This window comes from Lichenostomus cassidix, chromosome 1Aa, assembly GCF_008360975.1.
Source record: "Lichenostomus cassidix isolate B80296 chromosome 1Aa, HeHo_3.0, whole genome shotgun sequence".
In the NCBI taxonomy this organism is placed as follows: Eukaryota; Metazoa; Chordata; class Aves; order Passeriformes; family Meliphagidae; genus Lichenostomus; species Lichenostomus cassidix.
In genome coordinates this window covers 48,842,674-48,854,043 of record NC_139480.1, presented here as the reverse complement: position 1 = coordinate 48,854,043, position 11,370 = coordinate 48,842,674, and the positions used below count along the sequence as shown (strand labels likewise).

General features: G+C 54.9%; 1 protein-coding gene across 1 annotated transcript; it reads right to left on the bottom strand.

The window, feature by feature from the left end:
- Window positions 1-46: 46 nt before the first annotated feature.
- On the bottom strand, window positions 47-9,398 carry LOC146443750 (extracellular serine/threonine protein kinase FAM20C-like). The gene is made up of 10 exons (XM_085048748.1): window positions 6,983-9,398; window positions 5,072-5,247; window positions 4,915-4,993; window positions 4,338-4,430; window positions 4,037-4,152; window positions 3,553-3,733; window positions 3,333-3,442; window positions 2,557-2,638; window positions 2,388-2,447; window positions 47-2,302 (listed from the first exon to the last, which is right to left on the bottom strand). The coding sequence occupies exons 1-10, from the start codon at window positions 7,459-7,461 to the stop codon at window positions 2,068-2,070; spliced, it is 1,611 nt and encodes a 536-aa protein (XP_084904874.1). The 5' UTR covers window positions 7,462-9,398; the 3' UTR covers window positions 47-2,067.
- Between the last annotated feature and the right edge of the window lie 1,972 nt (window positions 9,399-11,370).

Below are 11,370 nucleotides of genomic sequence, written 5' to 3'. Positions count from 1 at the left end.
GCCGCCCCGCCCCGCCCCGCCCGCCGCCGCTCTCCGGAGAGGGGCAGCCAGCGCTGCCCGGCCTCTGGGGACCTCTTTATCATCATCATCACTGCTGTTTGTCATTACCGCTAGTGGCATGTTCTTTTAATTTCATTTATTTTATTTCCCGCGTTCTGGGGGGGCCGATGGTGAGGCCCATCCGCACTCTCTGCTGCCCACCAGGACCTGATCCCCCAACACCTCAGCCCTGGGGTTCCTCCCGCCGTGTCCAGCACGGGCAGCAGTCAAGCCAAGGGCGTGGGCTATGCCAGCTCAAAATGGGAGCTCCCAGGTGCAGGGCTGCACCACAGCCCCGCTTGGGTTTTGCTGGGGCTGGCGGGGTGGAAAATGCCACACCCCATCACGGCGACACAGCCGAACCCGTCCCTGGGGCGTGGGCAGCCCCGCTCGACACCCGTGTGCCCACGCCGCTGCGACTGGGCGGGCGTGTTCTGCTGCTCTGCCGCTGGCCCCAGACACCTCGCTGCCATCGCTCTGCCCCACGGGCGGCTGGGCCGGCTCGGCAGGGGCATGGGAGCCAAACCGGGCTGCTCCCATGGGACCTTGAACCGCTGCGGCACAGCTGGGACCTTTTGCAGACTCACCAGGCTGAAAAAACAGCTACCCTCCCACACCCCGCGTTTTCAGTCTGACGGCGCCTCGGGAGGAGATCTGCCTGGGGGAGCTCTGAGTCAGGGGAACTGGACACCTGCGTCTGGACACGGTTGTTTAGGCCACGTCTGCAGGGCACAGTGCAGAAATGCTCCCTCAGGCTTTGGGTATGGGGCAAAAAGGTATTTATATAAAGAGTCAATAAAAGACAAAGCTGGCAGAAGGGGAGGAACCTATTGCAAAACAGTGCTGAAACCTTTTCCTCCGTGTGCTGGGCTTTGGGGCACAAGCCAGGGCAGCGGCAGGAGGACGTGCTGGCAGCACTGGGGGGGCACACTGCAACAAACCCCGATTCAGCAGCCGCAGCCCCGTTGTGTAACGCAGACAGATCCTCTTTGTCTCCCTTTTCTTTTTTTTTCCCCTTCCTTTGAGCCCATTTTTTGTTCCAGCCAAAATCTCTGCCTAGCTTTTCCAGCTCCATCTCCCACTGTGCCAGCTGCCCTTTTTCACCCTTTCCCGTGGCTTCCCGTCCCTTTGCCAGTGTCTGGCTGGGACAGAGGACATCTCCCCTCCCCAGTGGCACCTTTATCTCTGGCCATGCTGATGACAATCGCGTGTCCCGACCTGGGTACACTGGCAGTGGCTGTCACAATGGCACCTGCTCCAGCTGACGTAACCCTGCGTGGATTAACCCCCCCGGGAGGTTCAGGGGATAAGCTGGGTGCTGAGCCACCAGGCACTAAATAGGGTGCACAGCCCCGGGTCAATCCATCCCCTCCCCAGGAGCCACTTTTTTGGGTGTGAAGGGAGTCAGCGGCAGTTCTAAGGGGATTTGGGAAGATGTTCTGGGGGGAGTGAGGTTTGTCCTTGCTGCATCCCTGGTCCTGTGGAGGACCAGGTGGTGATGCCAGAGAAATGGGAGTTTTTGAGTGGGTATGGGAAGAGTGGGGCAAAGATAAGTGGTGAGTGGCTGGGAGCTTGTGCCTCATTTTCCCCACACCAGCAGTGGGGAGTCCCAGCTCTCTTTTTGGGGGTCACCAGGGCATCACCATGCTGGGGGCAGGGGTGGAGATTGCCAGCTGTTCCAGTTTGGCAGCTCTTGCTGGGGAAAGGCAAGAAAAATCCCTACCCTTTCCTAAAAGGCTTTGGAGGGCTGAAGTGACACGTCCAGGCAGGCGAGGACAGGCCAGGGCTGGGAAAGCAGCCTTGGTGGGGAAGATCACAGCTCATGTCTTCACCACTAGGCCAAACCTTTTATTTAAATTCCCTCCCTGTCCCAGCTATCCTCACAACCTGCTTTCCTGGTTCATCACACCACCAGCTCCAACACCACCAAAAGCTAACTCTACACAGCATCAGAGCTGCACATAGAGCCCACATCATCCTTGGCAGCACCCCAAAACACCCCAATCCAGCAGGGCACCCGGCCCCCCATCACACCCACGACCCCACATCATCCACCAGCACCTCTTCCTGGCGGGCTGCCCGGGCCAGGCAGTGTCCCACCGCTGCCAGCACCTTCCCCAGGCGCCGGTCCAGTGCCTGCAGGTGGGGCTCGGCCAGGATGGGGGTCAGCGGGTCTGCGGCCAGCGCCTCCCGCAGCAGGTCGCTCAGGCGGTAGGGCTGGGTGGCCAGCAGCTGCAGCCGCAGGTAAGTCGACTTCTTGATGCTGCCAGAGATGAGGAGGGAGAGGTTTCCATAGGAGGAGCTTCTCCCCAGCAGCAGGTCCAGGGTGGGTGGTGGCAGCTCCTTACCTGCAGCACTGCTGGAGAGGGGCCAGGATGGACAGTTCATCGCGCGAGTGTGTGCCGAAGCTGGGGGTGGGGAGAAGCCCACCAGGAGGTGTCAGGGAGGCATTCTGGCAAGACTGGGGGTCTCCCCCACCCCTTTGCTGTGATTGCTCCCCCTACTCCCCAGTTTTACCCACGACCGTTGTCCAGGTGGAGCAGGAAAGTGTCGTTCCCGAATTTCTCAAAGGTCTCATAGTGGTGCCGGTCCATGTTGCCTGTGGCAGGCCAACAAATTTGCCATCAGGTTGTGGGCTGGGAGATAGGAGCAGGGACACAGCATGCTCCCGGTGTAAGACTGAAACCCAGAGCCTGGGGAAAAGGGCTGGAGGCACTTCTAAGGTGTCCATCTGGTGGCCATGACCATGGAGGGGAATTGAGGAGAGACCCCACAGCCTCCAGGCCCCTGCTCATCCCAGCAGCCCCACAGAGGGACAACAGGGGCAAATGGAGCAGAAGTAATGGCAAAGGCATGGCTGGGTGGCCAGGAATGAGGAGATGGGAAACTCTCCAAGTCAGATGCTGGTGAGGGGACAGTGCACGGAGGAAGAAGTGGCCCAGGGACAGGAGAGGCAGTAAGAGCCCTGGGGAGCATCACTCCTGCCTCTGGCTCTCGAGGGGCTGCATGTGAAAGCATGCTGGAAGGTGCTTCCCATGTCCAAGGTATTCAGCTGGAGTCTCCCTGGAATCTCTTGACCCTTCACTTCAGCCTGGGAAATGCCCTAGTGGCACAATGAGGCTCAAAGAGAGCCCTGTGCTCTCATTGTGTGTAAGGCTTTGGCTCACTGCAGCCTGAACAACAGTTTGGCCAGCAAACCTCACAGGGCACAGTACTATGGTACACAGAGCCATTTGGGCCTCTTGGTCCTGAGTGCCCTCCCCAGCCCTCAGCACAGGCATGGAGGGGCTCACCCATAAGGAAATCCAGGATGGCCATGTCGATGAGGTCGAGGAGGCGATGGCCCCTGTCGTAGGGCGGCGTCTGTCGCACCTGAGCGCAATAGTTGGGGTTCAGCTCCCACCTGGAGGCCAGGAGGGGAACAGGGCCATGAGAGAGAGGCTGTGGGGCAGCCCGCTACCTTCCCATGGCTCTGCTGGCCCATGTCCCCACACCCCTCATGCCCCATCTCACTCAGCCTTCTTGCTCTTGTGGTAGGAGCGGCGCCAGGGGCTGCGCCAGGAGCGGCGCTTGGCCAAGGTCTTGTCAGGGAGCAGGGCAGCCATGGAGCCCTCCAGCTGGTCCGGTTTGCCACAGACAGCGTGCTCAGTGGAGCAGTAGTAGGAGCACTCCCCGTAGAAGCAGACATTACCCGCTGGCCATGGGACAAAGCAAAGGTTGACAGAAGAAAGGCAATGAGCCTGCAATCCCCAGGCAGAGTGGTCCAGCAGGCAGCCAGGGGAGGATGCTCCATGCACTCTGGCCACGTGCCACCAGCAAAGCAATGGCAAGGGAAGCTGTGAGGAGCACAGGCCTGTGGCAGGGTACCATGGGAACTGGAGCAATCTCCAGCGGGATAGTTTGTCCCAGTGCAGGGGGAGCCAGGGCAGCAGCAGCCAGCTCCAGGTGAGCTCCATCCAGGTGGCCACAGGAGAAGATGGAGGGCATGAAAGCTCACCTGGGGAGATGAAGAAAGTCTTGGCCAGTTTCTTGTCTGTGGTGATGTCACGAATCTCCTTTGTTACGTTGACCAACCGGCCAGAAACTGGGGGGATTCGCCGGAAATCCAGGATCCTGAAACACAGGACTTGGAACCATATCTTACTGACCTCAGCTGGTTTAATAACAGTGAGTTATTAAAACTGACAGGAGACACAGGTATCCCTCACAACAGGGAGCGAGAGGTGGGATGGAGGAGCAGTTTCTCTGCTGCTTTGCCAGTATGGGAGGGCAGGGTTGGATGCAAAGCTTATGCTCACCTGTCCAGGTGGAAGGCTGCAATCTCTGCATTGTGCCGCTCAAAGTCTGAGAAGTAGAAGAAATCAATGGGGGTCTCCTGGTCCCGGGTCTGCCTGGAAGGAGAGGGGGCAGTGGAGGCAATCATCATGAATGGGGTCACTCCAAGCATGGGATTAGTTCCAAACCACCACTCACCTTGCGTCCCCTGGTGACACCGAAGACACAGCCACACACAATCTCCTCCAGTCACTTCCTGATGGGTGGTGTGGCTCCAAGCCCTGTATCCAGGCTCCCACACAACCCCTGCCCTAAAGGCAAGGGCGGGGAAGCCCTCATGGACTGGAGGCTCCTGGATGGTCCTCATGGACCACCTTCTTCTTTCCACCACTGGAGGTCACTACCCCATCACAAGCTGCACCCAGTTTGCAGCAAGCACCGCCGGGGAAGGCAAGGGAAAGGGGACCATTCTGCTCGCCTCCGTTTTGGGATGGAGGTGCTGAAGCGAGGCAGCACATGAAGCATTTCCCCTCTGGCCACTCCTCGCTCCCTAACAGGACCGTGTGGGTGGGGTACAGGGTTGTCCCAGGCTCTACTCACTTCATGGGCTTGAAGAGGGCCTGCCCATAGTTTGGGAACGCCATGATGAGCTTGAGCTGCGTCCCGCCAGACTTCTGGACTGAAAGGAGGCACAAAGGGATGAGGGAGGCAGGCAGCAGGCAGTGGGGCAGGGGTGCTGGCAGGGAGGTGGTGGTACCTGAGCTGATGATCTTTTGTGTGGCCAAATCCCGGAGGAGCATGGGCAGCAAGGGGTCCCGGCGGGGGTACAGCTCATAGCGGTTGATGCCGACATGGAACTTGAGCCAGGCAGGGTAGGTGTCATAGGCTGTCTTCCCTGTCGGGAGGAGCGTCTCGGCTTTACTGCTGCTGACCCTGCAGCCCGACAGCCACCACCACCCCAACAACAATGACAGCTTTTAGTTGGGAGCCAGTGCATGGAGGATGAGGTGGGGAGACAGCCCAGAGCAAGCCCTGGATGCATTGCAGGTTTCATGGTGGTGGAACCCCCTGCCCCATGTGGCCTTGAGACTCTGAGCTTTTGCCCCTTCCACACCACCAGGATGTACGGAGCATGCGTGGTGCACATGCTAATGATATTAATGACTTCCGAGAAATGATTTGTATAACCACTCCTATCCTGAAGAATGTAATTAATATTCATGATTTTACCTATAACTCTGTGTCTTTGGGGTACTGAGGTGTGTGTGTTTGGTGGAAATAATTCCCCACACATCCGGTGCACCGAATGAAGCAAATACCCACTTCTCTGACTTGGTCTCTGAAGTGTCTCTGAGCTCGATTGGGGCGAATCAGCCTCCATGGGGCTCTTGGCACCTGGCAGATCCCACCCAGGGCTGGTGGCCAGGAAGACCCACCAGCATGGCCAGATGGGACACAGTGTCTTCCCTCCATCCCCCATGGGAAATCCCTGGGCTGATCCTGCTTCTCTCATCCATGCATTTATTTCCATGCTGGAGCAGATCGTCTCATTGTTTTTCCCCAAGGGATTAAATCCCAGGAGTACAATCTGCTACACCCCTCCATGTGCTTTCTGGGAACACACGTGTGTCTACAGAACATGGGTGGAGAAGCATGGGCTCCCCAGCCATGCCCAGCACTGACCCAAGCTCCCATCCTCGACAACCCATTCCCTTTGGGTGGGTTTATCACACACCCCTGGTTTCCCCAGAGGGTAAGTTTGGCTTAGCACTATCCCTGTCTCTGTGCATCCTGCAAATTTGCAGTTTGCTGGCATTCAAGGGAGCCCCTGGGGCTATCTGCTCCACCTCTGTGCGAGCACACAGTGGCACTGCAATAGGACAGTTAGCACAGGGCATCTGTAACCCAAATCCATCTCTCTCTCTAGCAAAACACAGACTGTGCATCAATTTCATCAAACCAGACCCAAACCTACCCATAGGTGGTCCTCAGAGTCAAGGCTGATTTGTGGAAATCAGCTCTTAAGCGAGGTTTTATTCTCTCCCAGTTCTAGCAGGCACCACTTTTGGAAGGTGTGCTTTCTCTGAGGAAGCTGCTACACGTTACAATGCTAAAGCTTTTAATATCTTCCCTTCTAATTAGAGGTTAGTAGTCCAAAGATAAAAATAGGCAGCCGTCAGCTGTGAGCTCACCATACGGCCGAGCCTAAAGAGGTCAGGCAATATCCTGCAAAATGCAGGACAGGAATGGTAGGTTAGAAGTAACCTACATTTCAGGCTTTGCATCTTCAACATACTGAGAGAGGGGAATAAAACTGGTTAGAAATATGGAGTGGGGACTACCTCACGTACAGAGAGACAGACTAAGGGCTAGTCTGCACTGGGGAAGGGAAGGAGCTGAGGACATCACCTGATAGATATCCATAATACAGTAAATAATTCAAGAGTCTCCTTTGGCTTTGCTGTGTGCTACAGGCTTATGGGTAGCAGCCCAAAAATTCAGAGCTAAGAGAGGATTTGAGGTATGAGAAGAGCATGCTCAGTAATGGGGGCCCCTCTGGGGTAGGATGCTGATCTACATAAGGAAACTACATGTTTGGTCCCTGCTGTTTGTCCCCTCAAATCCACATATACCCCAAATGCAAGCTAGAGTTGAGCTTGCTCCTCACCATTCGTCACTCCCGCTGCTGCGCAGGCTGAACTTCTCCATGGGGTTGACAATAAACAGCTTGTCTTTCTCTGTCACCTCTGGGATTGGGATGTTGTAAAGAGGATGCTCGAAGAGTGCTGCCAGCTTTGATCCCTTGGTCCACCCTGCATTCCCTTCTTCGTGCTGCTGTTGGAACCCTGGCTCTCCAGGCATTATGTGCAGCCCTGCTCTCTGTGGCTGGGAACTTTTCTCCAAGGAGCCATTGCTTCCACTGAAATCTTGAAGGATTCGCAGGCTCAGCTTTGTCAGGCCAGCCAGCACAGGGCCGCTGGGTGGGACACCCACAGCTTTTGGTGCTTTTGTATCGCAGTCACAGGACCTGTGGGCTGTGGGGAAGGCAAAATCCATCACCAGGTGCACGACAAGGGCCAAGAGCAGAAGAAAGAGAAGGCTGATTTTGAATTTCCTCTGGAAAAGCGTTTGCAGCCGGCACCGCATCCTTCCTCACATAAAACACCCAGCAGGGGGTGGGCAACCACACAGGGTTAAAAATGCTGCTGTGGCTGAAGCCTGTGTGCAAAAATAGGAGAGGTTTCGTAGATTTAGAGCATCGCAGCAGAAGAGCAACTGGTGCAAGGGCAGAGCCACAGGAAAGATCTGTCACCACGGCACCTCACAGTGTGACACCACCAGGATGGGACAGGAGGTTGTGGTGGGGTTTATCAGCGCTGATAAGGGTCGAGCTGGCACTGCCAAGGTTAGAGTGAACGGGGCAAGTTCCAAATCAATAGCTGCAAGGCTGGCTCAGGGACAGCAATGGCTGCAGATGACCCCCACTGTGCTGTTTCTCTGTGCTGTCACCTGCACAGGGCTGCAGAACATTTCCTTGAATACAGGGCATTGAAATGGTTCTGTCTCTCTGCAGCACACACCCTGCCAAGCACTATGCAGCCCCATTCCCCATTTTCATCATAGCTGTACTCCCAGAATCCAGAAGGACTTTTTACCTAATGTTTGGCCAAATCAATCTTATCACCATCTCCCATCCATTCAAAATTAGTTGTAGTCAAGCCCCCTCTCAAAAACCACTCAAATTGGATAAAATGAAGGGAATTGAGTATGAACATTGCTGTGAGGGGAAATGTTGGGCTGGCAGTGTAAGGAAGGGCTACCAGTCAGGTGAGTTCCATGGGCAGGGATGCTCCCAGGGCCTCTAAAGCAGGTAGGGGAGGCAGGCAGGAGTGGGGATATTGCCTTGGGCATTGGCACAGAAGGGCAGTGTGACCCACCAAGTGCTGGGGAGAACTGGCAGCTTGTGGAAGGAAAGGGAATTTCTTTTTACAAGGAATTCACTTTTTCAGTGACACCCAGGGGCACAGAGCCAGGATGAGTGCACAAAAATGGTTCATGACTCGTAGGGATGGAGCTTTGGATTTGAAAAGGGACAGAGAAGCACAGGACCCACAACAAGTCTGGGGCTGGGGACAGAGTCTGGCACTATGTTTCTTCTCACTTTGATCTTCCAAAGGATGCAGAATGTATGTGAAATCCCATACATTATGTAGTCCTTCCTCGCTGTGGAAGCAGCCAGTTCGGAAATCCTCACCCCCAGCCACGGTGGGTACGATGATCAGTGGGCAGGAGGGGATATTCTGGAGACCCCCAGCTCTGCTGCCATCCCGTCACTGCCCTCTCCGCATCATCCCGTGCCGGCTTCCCTCCGTGCCTGCCTCGGTCCCCTCCCAGGCGGCGCGCTGAGAACGCGGTGTCCCCGGTGTTCTTGGCTCGCGTGTCCCACGGCGCGACAGTTGCCTGGAAACAGCCTCCGGCTGACACCATCAGCCGCCCCAGATTCAGCCAGCCCCGTGTTCCCGAGCCTTCTGCTAGCAAGATGGCCGAGGAGAGCCGGGGCAAGCGAGGCGGAGGAGAGCTTTCCTGCCCGGCTGGCGAGCTCGAAGCCCCGCAGAAGGAGATGGGTGGAGGGGAGCAGATGGTTTCCCTGCGGAAGGGAACACAGCGTCTGGCTGCGGGAAGTTTGCTGATTCCAGTCCGGACACACGGTTCAGAAAGAAGGCCCCTAGGAGGGGCTGTAGCTGGAACATGGGATCATTAGGTCATAGCTCAGAAAAAAGAAACAACGAAAAAACAACAACCAACCAAAACAGCAACTCCGTGTACTAACTGATTGCATCAAAAGAACTGGGCTCGGCTCCCGGAGCAGGGCCACAGATGACTTTATTCCAGAGTCAGTCCTGGAGACTGAGAAGAGAGGGAGACCTCCTCCTCCTAGTGCCCCAAGCCAGCTCCAAACTAGGCTGGAGGGGATAGAAACCTCCTTTCCATGTCCTAGAGTCAGATAAGCATGGGGACCCTATGGGCTGAAGCCACCCGACTGTTAATCCCATTCCCAGACAGTGAAACTTGCAATCCTACCCCCTCACCCCGATTTAGCAAAGACAGGGGGAAGGTGAGGCATTTTTCCATCGGAAAGCAAAGGCAGGGGGCTCAGGTGAGGCATTTGCCACCCTTAGCACTTCAATGCTGGCATTAAATATTAACCAAAAGATTTTTCAGCGAGTCAGACATAAGCCTGCAGCAACGGAGAAGAGCTGGAGACCTTCAAAGCCTGCCCTAATCACCTGACAAACACTTCGATGTACCTCGTTGCCATGACATCATCATAGAGATGTGATTGAATTTGCACCTCTTTCTTCTCATCTCCCCCCTCCAGCTCTTCCTCCATCTTCCCAGCAGGTTCGAGTCACCCTTGGGGTGGAGGAGGAGCCCTACATCCGAGGACATTTTCACTGCTGCCTCCGAATCAGGACTCATAGGCAGCTGATAATGATGTTGCCCATGTCCCCTCAGCAGGGAGGGATGAAGTCATGAAGCACAGCCTCTGAGCTGCTATCGCAGCTTTAGGGGACGGGTGGATAGAAAGAGTCATTTTGGCTGCCACCCATCCATCACCCTGCGTTTTTCATCTCATTTTCTACCTCTGACTAATCCTGACGCTTTGATGGGTAATGGCAGCAAGATGCAGGGGGGCAAGAAATGAGAGGGAAACACATCAGCAAGAAAAGTGTTGCCAACTTTCCCAGCTTTCCACTGAAAATCCATAAGGAAAAATCCTCCAGCAACTGAGAGCAGTTTTACAGTAAAAAGTGGAGAGGTCTTAGAGGCTCCCAAGCATCACAGAATCATAGTTTCGGCTGAAAGAGACCTTTAGTAGTCACCCAGTCCAATGGCCCTGCAATGAGCAAGGACACCTTCAACTAGATTATATTGCTCAGAGCCTCGTCCAACCTATGCCTGAATGCTCCCAGGGTTGGGGCACCCACCGCCTCTCTGGGCAGCCTGTTCCAGTGTTTCACCACCCTTATTCTAAAATACTTCTTCCCTATATCCAATCTAGAACAAACCTCGTTTAGTTTAAAATCTCTAACCCTTGTCCTGTCACAACAGGCCCTGCCAGAAAGTCTCTCTCCAGCTTTCCTGTTGACACCCTTGTGCTTTCAGGTACCATGCCAATGACAGGCATGCAAACCAGCTAACAAGGGTTTGCCTCTTCATGGTAGCTTCCTGTAGGAAAGCTGTTACCCTTGGGAACAAAAGCAGCCTGCCACTCTCCTGTGAGCCACCTTGCACTTACCTAGAGAGAATAGCAGTGGGAGCTGACTTGCTGCACATTCACACCCAACTCACCTCAATCAGTTTGCACACTCAGGCTTTGAGAAGGCTGGGCAGCAGCCACCATTCCCTTGCTGCCAATGCAGGTCATGGAGACATTAGCTTTGGTCAGCTGGTGGCCAAGGAGATAAACAGGCAGCAAGTCCAAGAGATTGTGTGCTGAGGTAAGCAGCTCCCCGTGGTCATCTGCAGGTCACCACGACCCTGCAGAGATGCCCATGACCAGCATGCCTGTGCATAGGCACAGTGCAGTTAATTATTCATTAGTGGGACAGAGGCACAATTAAAGCAACCATGCTATGGCTGAAGGTATTATCCCACTCCAGCATGGGGCATTCCAAAGACACTGGCTTTACCTCTTCCTCTGAATTTAGAAGAGAGAGAAAGCTGCAGAAGAGAAAATAATCTTTTCCACCTGCCAGCTTCAGAAAGTGTTGTCAACAACACTATCTTCACGTAAAGGCAGCCAGCTGGAGGGACACAGAACAACCACACGATGAGACAGCTCAAAGGATTTGGGCTCTTCTACACAGCGCAGCAATCCTGATCATAGGGCAGGCATCATGCATGGTACCAACCTACCTTGGCCCAGCCAAGCACAGATGGTCCAAATTTGAAATAATTCTTAGTTGTCTTCATATTACTCCAACTCCTGGCTCTCTAACATAAGGAAATTGAGAAAGGACATCCCTAGCATAACACTGAGGTTCAGAAAAG

Excerpts from the sequence above, each read along its gene's own strand:
- LOC146443750 (XM_085048748.1), bottom strand. The coding sequence starts at position 7,461 with ATGCGGTGCCGGCTGCAAACGCTTTTCCAGAGGAAATTCAAAATCAGC. Across the intron at positions 2,639-3,332 it reads CATCCTGGATTTCCTTATGG|GCAACATGGACCGGCACCAC; the intron begins GTGAGCCCCTCC and ends GGCCTGCCACAG. Across the intron at positions 2,303-2,387 it reads CCTCTCCAGCAGTGCTGCAG|CATCAAGAAGTCGACTTACC; the intron begins GTAAGGAGCTGC and ends CATCTCTGGCAG.